The 12092-nt window shown below is 44.1% G+C and overlaps 1 protein-coding gene across 1 annotated transcript in view; it reads right to left on the bottom strand.

Moving 5' to 3' along the window:
• The window catches only part of KCNN4 (potassium calcium-activated channel subfamily N member 4), a 112800-nt gene extending 102438 nt beyond the window's left edge, over positions 1–10362 (bottom strand). Inside the window, exon 1 of the mRNA XM_040327405.1 lies at positions 9625–10362. Coding sequence (XP_040183339.1) covers positions 9625–9915 — 291 coding nt within the window. The 5' untranslated portion in view covers positions 9916–10362. The remainder of the gene's footprint in view (positions 1–9624) is intronic.
• Between the last annotated feature and the right edge of the window lie 1730 nt (positions 10363–12092).

Here is a 12092-nt window from a genome sequence, read left to right as displayed (position 1 = left end):
ACACTAACGAGTCACATAACACCAAGAAGGGAAAATGGCTAATTGGACCCAATTTGGACATTTTCTCTTAGGGGTGTTACTCACTTTTGTTGCCAGCGGTTTAGACATTAATGGCTGTGTGTTGAGTTATTTTGAGGGGACAGCAAATGTACTCTGTTACACAAACTGTACACTCACTACACAACATTGTAGCAAAGTATCATTTCTTCAGTGTTGTCACATGAAAAGATAGAATAAAATATTTTCAAAAATGTGAGGGGTGTACTTACTTTTGTGAGATACTGTAACTGGAAGGAACCCTTAAAATAACATTAAAGCCTCAGGGAAACCTTTAATAATTAATATATCTACAGCTCAGGGTACATTAGTGGGATGGTCAATGGGCAGAAAACGATCATTGGTGCCAGTGGTTACTGATGTAGGATAAACTGCTCATTGCTCAAGGAGCCTCTAGCAACCCCTGGAGAAACCTTAATGTTCCACAGAACCATAGTTGAGAAAGGCTAACCGAATCAATTCAAAGGAAATCTGCAGCCAAGTTATGGGCATTGAACTATTTCCATATTCTTAAATAGTAAATAATCTTTAACCACTTAAGCCCCGGACCATTATGCAGCTAAAGGACCAGGCCCCTTTTTGCGTTTCGGCACTGGGTTGCTTTAACTGATAATTGCGCGGTCGTGCGACGTTGCTCCCAAACAAAATTGGCATCCTTTTTTTCCCACAAATAGAGCTTTCTTTTGGTGGTATTTGATCACCTCTGTGGCTTTTATTTTTTGCACTATAAACAAAAATAGAGCGACAATTTTGAATTTTTTTTATATTTTTACTTTTTGCTATAATAAATATCCCCCAAAAATATTTTTTCTCCTCAGTTTAGGCCGATACATTTTCTTCTACATATTTTTGGTAAAAAAAAATCGCAATAAGCGTTTATTGATTGGTTTGCGCAAAAGTTATAGCGTTTACAAAATAGGGGACTGTTTTATGGCATTTTTAATAATATTTATATTTTTACTAGTTATGGCGGCGATCAGCGAGTTTTATCGTGACTGCGACATTATGGCGGACGCATCGGACACTTTTGACACCATTTTGGGGCCATTGTCATTTTTACAGCATTCAGTGCTATAAAAATGCACGGATTACTGTAAAAATGACACTGGCAGTGAAGGGGTTAACCTGTAGGAGGCGCTGAAGGGGTTAAGTGTGACCAAGGGAGTGTTTATAACTTGGCGTGACACGTCATTGATCGCTGTTCCCGATGACAGGAAACAGGCGATCACTGACAGTGTCACTGAGAAGAACAGGGAGATGTTTGTTTACACTTACCTCTCCCTGTTCTTCAGCTCTGTGACCCAATCGCGGGACAGCAGCGGCGATCGGGTCCGCGGGCGTGGTCACAGAGCTCCGGACCGGGTTGCGAGCGTGCCCCACGGCTCGCATCTTAAAGAGGACGTACCTGTACGTGCCTATTCCCAGTTGTGCCGCTCTGTTGACGTATATGTTCAGGCGGCGGTCCTTAAGTGGTTAAAGAGCTAAGTCCCGTAGCTCTCTCCTGAACCGTTCCTGTGTTATCAGCCTGATAACTCCTGACAAATTCTCTGACACTTTAGATAAAAGCAGCCTGAAATTTCTTTCCAGGGAGGATGCTAAAATGGATTAGCAGGAAGCTGGCCCTGTTACAAAACACCTCTGAGAGTCTCTGCCTATGATGAGAGGGGGGTGTGTGCCTTTCCTCCAATCAGCAATGTTAGCTATCTTGGCTGTATGCCCAGACATCACTCTGACAGAGCTCCAGCATTACTCTGTGGAGAAAGGAGAGCCTTTCAGAAGAAAAATCATCTCTGCAGCACTCCACCAATAAGCCCTGTATGGGGGAGTGGCCAGACACAAGCCACTCCATAGTAAAAGGCACATGATAGCCCCCCCCCTGGAGTTTGCCAAAAGGCCCCTGAAGGACTCCCTGACCATGAGAAACAAAATTCTCTGGTCTGATGAAACAAAGATTGAACTCTTTGTCTTGAATGGCAAGCGCCATGTCTGGAGGAAACCAGGCACCGCTCATCACCTGGCCAATACCATCCCTACTGTGAAGCATGGTGGTGGCAACATCATGCTGCTGGGACGTTTTTCAACGGCAGGAACTGGGAGACTAATCAAGATCGAGGGAAAGATGAATGCAGCAATGTACAGGGACATTCTTGATGAAAACCTGCTCCAAAGTGCTCTGGACCTCAGACTGGGACGAAGGTTAATTTTTCAACAGGACAACGACCCTAAGCACACCGGCAAGATAACAAAGGAGTGGATACAGGACAACTCTGTGAATGTCTTTGAGTGGGATTTTTTTCATTTAATTTTTTTTTTTAATTCTCAAAAAATTGAAACAAACTTCTTTCATGTTGTCATTATGGGGTATTGTTTGTAGAATTTTGAGGAAAATAATTAATTTATTAATTAATTTAATTTTAGAAAAAAGGCTGTAACATGACAAGATGGAAAAAGTGAAGCGCTGTGAATACTTTCCAGATGAACTGTAAGTGAAAGAGAGAGTTGTAAAGATGTCCTAAAACAGGGCTCGACAAATCCCGGTCGCCAGGTCGCCATGGTGACTAGAAATAGGGTCCTGGCGACTTGGCTTGGAAGGGGGGGGGCTGGCGCCATCTGGTGGTGGCCGTTGGTATTACAAGTTAAGCATTACAAGTTAAACAGCAATTCTAATGTTATTTTTCACTATTTTCACTGCCATCTTCTTCCCTCTAATTAGAACCCCCAAACATTATATATATTTTTTATCCTAACACCCTAGAGAATAAAATGACGATCGTTGCAATACTTTCTGTCACGCCGTATTTGCGCAGCGGTCTTACAAGCGCACTTTTTTGGGGAAAAAATTACACTTTTTTTAATTAAAAAATAAGACAACAGTAAAGTTATCCCAATTTTTTTTTATATTATGAAAGATAATGTTACGCCGAGTAAATTGATAGCCAACATGTCACGCTTCAAAATTGCGTCCGCTCGTGGAATGGCGACAAACTTTTACCCTTTAAAATCTCCATAGGCGACGTTTAAAAAATTCTACAGGTTGCATGTTTTGAGTTACAGAGGAGGTCTAGGGCTAGAATTATTGCTCTCGCTCTACCAATCGCGGTGATACCTCACATGTGTGGTTTGAACGTATGTGTTCAATTCTGCGCGCAAGCTCGTCGGGACGGGGCGCGTTTTCTGGCTCCTAACTTTTTTAGCTGGCTCCTAGATTCCAAGCAAATTTGTCAACCCCTGTCCTAAAACATAGGGGTCCAAGTATAAGCATTCCCTGCATGGGATTTGCCATCTAATTGTAATAGGATTATCTCCTGTGATTGTCAGCTCCACCTAGTGGACTAAATGCGATAGTTTCTTTTGATTCAGGGATTTAAGACAAAAATCTGCATTATGGACACTAGGTGGCGATGATGATTATAGGAGATAATCATATTACAAAGAACACAGCAAGAGACCACTTGATACACTGGAAGAGCAAGGATAAGAAAACTGCCACTGGAATACAAAGCACAGAGGATCACATTAGAGGCAGCTGCCAGTATAAGTGGAAGTGAGATTAATGCATCTCTGTTAATCTGTAAGATATGCAAAGTCTAGCCAGGTTTCAACTTGAACAATAGTGTTATAGAATATTCATCAGAGGCTTACAATAAAGTGATAGCATTTTTAGAAGATTTGTCAGGGACACAGGCCCTTGGTCTTCTACCAAGTGCCCCAGGTCTTCTACCAAGTGACTCAGGTCTTCTACCAAGTGACTCAGGTCTTCTACCAAGTGACTCAGGTCTTCTACCAAGTGACTCAGGTCTTCTACCAAGTGACTCAGGTCTTCTACCAAGTGCCCCAGGTCTTCTACCAAGTGATCCAGGTCTTCTACCAAGTGACTTGGGTCTTCTACCAAGTGCCCCAGGTCTTCTACCAAGTGACTCAGGTCTTCTACCAAGTGCCCCAGGTCTTCTACCAAGTGACTTGGGTCTTCTACCAAGTGACCCAGGTCTTCTACAGAGTAACTCAGGTCTTCTACCAAGTGCCCCAGGTCTTCTACCAAGTGACTCAGGTCTTCTACCAAGTGACTCAGGTCTTCTACCAAGTGCCCCAGGTCTTCTACCAAGTGCCCCAGGTCTTCTACCAAGTGACTCAGGTCTTCTACCATGTGACTCAGGTCTTCTATCAAGTGCCCCAGGTCTTCTACCAAGTGCCCCAGGTCTTCTACCAAGTGATCCAGGTCTTCTACCAAGTGACTTGGGTCTTCTACCAAGTGCCCCAGGTCTTCTACCAAGTGACTCAGGTCTTCTACCAAGTGCCCCAGGTCTTCTACCAAGTGACTCAGGTCTTCTACCAAGTGCCCCAGGTCTTCTACCAAGTGCCCCAGGTCTTCTACCAAGTGACTCAGGTCTTCTACCAAGTGACTCAGGTCTTCTACCAAGTGCCCCGGGTCTTCTACCAAGTGATTCAGGTCTTCTACAAAGTGCCCCAGGTCTTCTACCATGTGACTCAGGTCTTCTACCAAGTGCCCCAGGTCTTCTACCAAGTGCCCCAGGCCAGGTCTTCTACCAAGTGCCCCAGGTCTTCTACCAAGTGCCCCAGGTCTTCTACCAAGTGACCCAGGTCTTCTACAGAGTAACTCAGGTCTTCTACCAAGTGACTCAGGTCCAGGGCCGCCATCAGGGGGGTACAGGCAGTACACCTGTAAGGGGCCTGGATGGCAACCCCCTTTAAAAAAAAAAATATATAGGCACTGACTGGCACCATTATGGAAAAAATAAAATCAGTGATGCCCTGCAATACCACCCATCAGTGTCCATTAGTGCCACCTATCAGTGCCCACCTATCAGTGATCATCAGTGCCCATCCATGCCACCTATTAGTGCCAGCCATAAGTACCCATCAGTGCCACCCATGAGTGCCCATCAGTGCTGCCTATGAGTGCCCATCAGTGCCGCCTAAAAGTGCACATCAGTCCTGCCTATGAGTGCCCATCAGTGCTGCATACCTGTGCCACCTATTATTATTATACAGGATTTATATAGCGCCAACAGTTTGCACAGTGCTTTACATCAGGGAAGACAGTACAGTCACAATACAAATCAATACAGGAGGGATCAGAGGGCCCTGCTCTTTAGAGCTTACAATCTATCAGTGCCCATTAGTGCCGCCTATCAGTGCCACCTCATTGGTGCCCATCGGTGCCACCTTATCAGTGCCCGTCAGTGCAGCCATATCAGTGCCCGTCATTGAAGAAGACAACTTACTTTTTTACAAAATAAATAAATAACAAAAACAAAGAAAAACTTTTTTCTTTTCAAAATGTTCGGTCTTTTTTTATTTGTTGCGCAAAAAATAAAAATCGCAGAGGTGATCAAATAGCACCAAAAGAAAGCTCTATTTGTGGGGACAAAATCGTAAAAAATTTAGGGTACAGTGTAGCATGACCGTGCAATTGTCATTCAAATTGCGACAGCGCTGAAAGCTGAAAATTGGCTTGGGCAGGAAGGTGTATAAATGCCCGGTATGGAAGTGGTAAATCTTTCCGAGGCTGAAGTGGTTAATGTGTTTTTTTTTGCCTCCTTGTAACTTCTTCTGTGGTCTCCTAAACCTCTCTGTGAAGGTTGCAGTCATGTGCACTGCTCTATACATACCACGCGTCTCGTAGTCCGAAACCCACAGTCCCTAGTCTATCTCAGGAGCAAGCAAGAGAGAACAGCTATGTTCTTATGTACAGGGGTACCACGGAGGATGAACGTTGTCACCCCACAACCAGAAGTCAATGAAAAAAAGAATTTGAAGGAGGCTGAGAGCAATAGAAGGGACTTTTTTTTAGTTCCTTTTTCCTAACAGCTAGAAAATCCTACGGTAAGCATCTCGTAAAGCTCACCCTATAGGGAGCCAAACAAATTGGTGCTCCTAGCATTTAACCCCTTGGTGATAGGAGCAGCACAACTGAGCTGCTATGTCTGAAGGTTCTCATGTATCCAGGTCATGGTATAGACTGTAGTAATAGGTAAGCTTGCCATATATCAATAATATTTCATTGGAAAATTTTCATTTTGAGTTAATACTTTTTTCTAATGCCCTGTACACACGATCGGTTCATACGATGAAAACGGACCGATGGATTTTTTCATCAGATATCCGATGAAGCTGACTTTCATCAGTCTTGCCTACACACCATCAGTTAAAAATTTGATCGTGTCCAACGCGGTGACGTGAAACACTACGACGTGCTGAGAAAAATGAAGTTCAATGCTTCCGAGCATGCGTCGACTTGATTCTGAGCATGCGTTGATTTTTGACCGATGGATTTCCCCAAAACTGTCACATAATGTCCTATAGAAGAAACTGTCACATAACGTCCTATAGGAGAAACTGTCACATAACGTCCTATAGAAGAAACTGTCACATAACGTCCTATAGAAGAAACTGTCACATAACGTCCTATAGAAGAAACTGTCACATAATGTCCTATAGAAGAAACTGTCACATAATGTCCTATAGAAGAAACTGTCACATAACGTCCTATAGAAGAAACTGTCACATAATGTCCTATAGAAGAAACTGTCACATAACGTCCTATAGGAGAAACTGTCACATAACGTCCTATAGAAGAAACTGTCACATAACGTCCCATAGAAGAAACTGTCACATAACGTCCTATAGAAGAAACTGTCACATAACGTCCTATAGAAGAAACTGTCACATAACGTCCTATAGAAGTAACTGTCACATAACGTCCTATAGAAGAAACTGTCACATAACGTCCTATAGAAGTAACTGTCACATAATGTCCTATAGGAGAAACTGTCACATAACGTCCTATAGAAGAAACTGTCACATAATGTCCTATAGAAGAAACTGTCACATAACGTCCTATAGAAGAAACTGTCACATAATGTCCTATAGAAGAAACTGTCACATAACGTCCTATAGGAGAAACTGTCACATAACGTCCTATAGAAGAAACTGTCACATAACGTCCTATAGAAGAAACTGTCACATAACGTCCTATAGGAGAAACTGTCACATAACGTCCTATAGAAGAAACTGTCACATAACGTCCCATAGAAGAAACTGTCACATAACATCCTATAGAAGAAACTGTCACATAACGTCCTATAGAAGAAACTGTCACATAACGTCCTATAGAAGAAACTGTCACATAACGTCCTATAGGAGAAACTGTCACATAACGTCCTATAGAAGAGACTGTCACATAACATCCTATAGAAGAAACTGTCACATAACGTCTTATAGAAGTAACTGTCACATAATGTCCTATAGAAGAAACTGTCACATAACGTCCTATAGAAGAAACTGTCACATAACGTCCTATAGAAGAAACTGTCACATAATGTCCCGTAGAAGAAACTGTCACATAACGTCCTATAGAAGAAACTGTCACATAACGTCCTATAGAAGAGACTGTCACATAACGTCCTATAGAAGAAACTGTCACATAACGTCCTATAGAAGAAACTGTCACATAACGTCCCATAGGAGAAACTGTCACATAACGTCCTATAGAAGAAACTGTCACATAACGTCCTATAGAAGTAACTGTCACATAATCTCCTATAGAAGAAACTGTCACATAATGTCCCGTAGAAGTAACTGTCACATAACGTCCTATAGAAGTAACTGTCACATAACGTCCTATAGAAGTAACTGTCACATAATCTCCTATAGAAGAAACTGTCACATAATGTCCCGTAGAAGTAACTGTCACATAACGTCCTATAGAAGAAACTGTCACATAATGTCCTATAGAAGAGACTGTCACATAACGTCCTAAAGAAAAAACTGTCACATAATGTCCTATAGAAGTAACTGTCACATAACGTCCTATAGAAGTAACTGTCACATAACGTCCTATAGAAGAAACTGTCACATAATGTCCTATAGAAGAAACTGTCACATAATGTCCCGTAGAAGTAACTGTCACATAACGTCCTATAGAAGTAACTGTCACATAACGTCCTATAGAAGTAACTGTCACATAACGTCCTATAGAAGTAACTGTCACATAACGTCCTATAGAAGAAACTGTCACATAACGTCCCATAGGAGAAACTGTCACATAACGTCCCATAGGAGAAACTGTCACATAACGTCCCATAGGAGAAACTGTCACATAACGTCCTATAGAAGTAACTGTCACATAACGTCCTATAGAAGAAACTGTCACATAACGTCCCATAGGAGAAACTGTCACATAACGTCCTATAGAAGTAACTGTCACATAACGTCCTATAGAAGAAACTGTCACATAACGTCCTATAGAAGAAACTGTAACATAACGTCCTATAGAAGTAACTGTCACATAACGTCCTATAGGAGAAACTGTCACATAACGTCCTATAGAAGAAACTGTCACATAACGTCCTATAGAAGAAACTGTCACATAACGTCCTATAGAAGAAACTGTCACATAACGTCCTATAGAAGAGACTGTCACATAACGTCCCATAGGAGAAACTGTCACATAACGTCCCGTAGAAGAAACTGTCACATAACGTCTTATAGAAGAAACTGTCACATAACGTCCCGTAGAAGCAACTGTCACATAACGTCTTATAGAAGTAACTGTCACATAACGTCCTATAGGAGAAACTGTCACATAACGTCCCGTAGAAGAAACTGTCACATAACGTCCTATAGAAGTAACTGTCACATAACGTCCCGTAGAAGAAACTGTCACATAACGTCTTATAGAAGAAACTGTCACATAACGTCCCGTAGAAGCAACTGTCACATAACGTCTTATAGAAGTAACTGTCACATAACGTCCTATAGGAGAAACTGTCACATAACGTCCCGTAGAAGAAACTGTCACATAACGTCCTATAGAAGTAACTGTCACATAACGTCCTATAGAAGTAACTGTCACATAACGTCCCGTAGAAGAAACTGTCACATAACGTCCTATAGAAGAAACTGTCACATAACGTCCTATAGAAGAAACTGTCACATAACGTCCTATAGAAGAAACTGTCACATAACGTCCTATAAAAGTAACTGTCACATAACGTCCTATAGAAGAAACTGTCACATAACGTCCTATAGAAGAAACTGTCACATAACGTCCTATAGAAGAAACTGTCACATAACGTCCTATAGAAGAAACTGTCACATAACGTCCTATAGAAGAAACTGTCACATAACGTCCTATAAAAGTAACTGTCACATAACGTCCTATAAAAGTAACTGTCACATAATGTCCCGTAGAAGAAACTGTCACATAACGTCCCGTAGAAGAGACTGTCACATAACGTCCTATAAAAGTAACTGTCACATAACGTCCTATAAAAGAAACTGTCACATAACGTCCTATAGAAGTAACTGTCACATAAAGTTCCGTAGAAGACTGTCATGAGGTTGATCCCTCCAGCCTCTATAGTGAAACCCCCACACTGGGGTGGAACGACCCAATAAATCAGTTTTGGGTGGAATGCGGAAAGCTTTACATTGCCCCCTTGTCCAGCCCCCGTCCCTCAGACAAGTTCCCTTCCAGATGTTCACAGGTGCAAAGCAAGAATAAAGCCCCACCAAAGGGGACCCAAGGGTCGTCACCCCACTCACCTCGCAGATGGCGGCCGGGACCACCTCGGTGTGTATGACCATCAAGATGATGCCGAGCAGAGCCAAGACCAGGATCCAGGCGGAGAGCCTCTTCTTCTGCTCCACCAGCACCTTCCTCTCCTTCAGCTTCCTCAGGTTCTCGGAGGGGGGCTCCCACAGGATGTCCACTTTGGGCTGGGAGTTGAGGATGGAGATGTCGGTGAGCTCGTTGCTGTGCATGTTGCTGCGGGCCGCTTTCCCTCGGGATGCAGGAAGGCATGTTGTAAACAGGGGCCAGCCGCTCCTTCCCATGTGCTCCTTTGGCAGCGTCGTCTCCAGAGCCCCGTCCCCAAAGTCCGGCTCTACCAGAGACAGCAAAGGAAACCACGTCTTCCTGTGTTGTGGGGAGGAGGGTGGTGGGTACTCCGGCGTCCCCTCGGCTGCCCGTCACCCTCTGTGCCCGTCCCCTCTGCTGCCCGTCACCCTCTGCTGCCCGTCACCTGCCGCTTACCTTCTTTCCAAATTTCTCTTCCAAAAGTTTTGTTTTTTTTTTTTGCTTTTCTTTTATTCTCGTAACTTTCCTAAACTCTGCGCTTTTTCTTCCACGTCTTGCATTTCCCTTAAAGGTCCTTCCCACCCGGCAAGTTTTCTGTGCTTGGCTCCTCTCTCGGAGTCTCCGTCCTCATTTATTTCTCCGCTTATCGCTCCTCTGATGCCATCAGCCTTCGCTAGAACTTTGTTTTTATTTGTTTAGCCAATGTCTGCAGGGGGTGGGCGGGGAGGAGGCGGCGGCCCGGGAACAAGTGAGAGAAGAAAAAAAAAAAAAGAGCTACTTGTTTGTAGAATGTTTATATCTAGGGAAGGAAAAGAGGGACGCAACAAATTGCAATGTTTGTAAACAATGGGGTAGATTCAGAGAGAACTTACGCCGATGTATCTGTTGATACGCAGCGTAAGTTCTAGGATGCGCCGTCGTATCTATGCGCCGTATTCTTGAAACCAGATACGCCTGAATTTTGGCTCCATCCGACCGACGTTAGTCTCCTACGCCGTCGTATCTTGGGCGCATATTTATGCTGGCCGCTAAGGGCGCTTCCGTTGATTTACGCGTCGAATATGTAAATGACCTAGATACGCCGATTCACGAACGAACTTGCGCCCGTCGCAGTAAGCTACGCCGTTTACGTAAGGCGTACGTCCGGCGTATAGTTATCCCTCATAAAGCAGGGGTAAGTCATGTTAGGGTATGGACGTCGGATTTTACGTCGTTTGCGTAAGTCGTACGTTAATGGGGCTGGGCGTAGGTTACGTTCACGTCGAAAGCATTGAGCCGACGTACCTTAGGGAGTATCTGCGACGTGATTCTGAGCATGCGCGCGCATGCGCCGTTCGTTCGGGAATTCATTTACATGGGGTCACGGCTAATTTTAATACAACACGCCCACCACCTTCCTAATTTGAATTAGGCGGGCCTACGCCGGCCCATTTACGCTACGCCGACGTAACTTAGGGAGCAAGTGCTTTGTGAATACTGGTCTTGCCTCTCAGAGTTACGTTGGCGTAGCACGTTGCGCTACGCCCGCACAAAAAAACGCCGCTGTCCCTGAATCTGGCCCAATGTATACAAAGTGGGAGGAGTTCTAGGAGGACTTCAGGTGGGAAAGATCAATTGTTATTAAACTCTCTGGGGCAGATTCAGGTACCTGCGCGCCTAGTTACGGCGGCGCAGCGTATTGTATTTACGCTACGCCGACGCAACTTACAGGAGCAAGTGCAGTATTTACAAAGCACTTGCTCCGTAAGTTGCGGCGGCTTAGCGTAAATGGAGCCGGCGTAAGCCCGCGTAATTCAAATGTGGAAGGGGGGCGTGTTTTATGCTAATGTGTGATGACCTGACGTGATTGACGTGTTTTACGAACGGCGCATGCGCCGTCCGTGTACATATCCCAGTGTGCATTGCTCTCAAGTACGCCGCAACGACGTATTGGTTTCGACGTGAACGTAAATTACGTCCAGCCCTATTCGCAAACGACTTACGCAAACGACGTAAAAAAATTCAAATTTCGAAGCGGGAACGACGTCCATACTTAACATTGGCTGCGCCTCCTAATAGCAGGAGCAAGGTTACGCCGAAAAAGCCTTACGCAAATGACGTAAAAAACTACCGCCGGGCTCACGTACGTTTGTAAATCGGCGAAAACGACGGGAGCGCCACCTAGCGGCCAGCGTGAGAATGCACCCTAAGATACGACGGCGTAAGAGACTTACGCCAGTCGTATCTTAGGCTAATGTCGGCGTATCTTGCTTTCTGAATACAGAAAGAAGATATGCCGGCGCAGATTTGAATTTACGCAGCGTATCTATAGATACGCCGGCGTAAATTCTCTCTGAATCTAGCCCTCTGCTTGTAAAATAAATAGTGCTGCACAGCTCAACATGGGAGGGGTGGATCACGCCACAAAATCGCAGTCCGGATGCGTTTCTGATGC

Source organism: Rana temporaria, chromosome 10, assembly GCF_905171775.1.
Source record: "Rana temporaria chromosome 10, aRanTem1.1, whole genome shotgun sequence".
NCBI lineage: Eukaryota > Metazoa > Chordata > Amphibia > Anura > Ranidae > Rana > Rana temporaria.
Note: the sequence above shows the minus strand (reverse complement) of the source record. Positions and strands in the feature narration are given on the sequence as shown.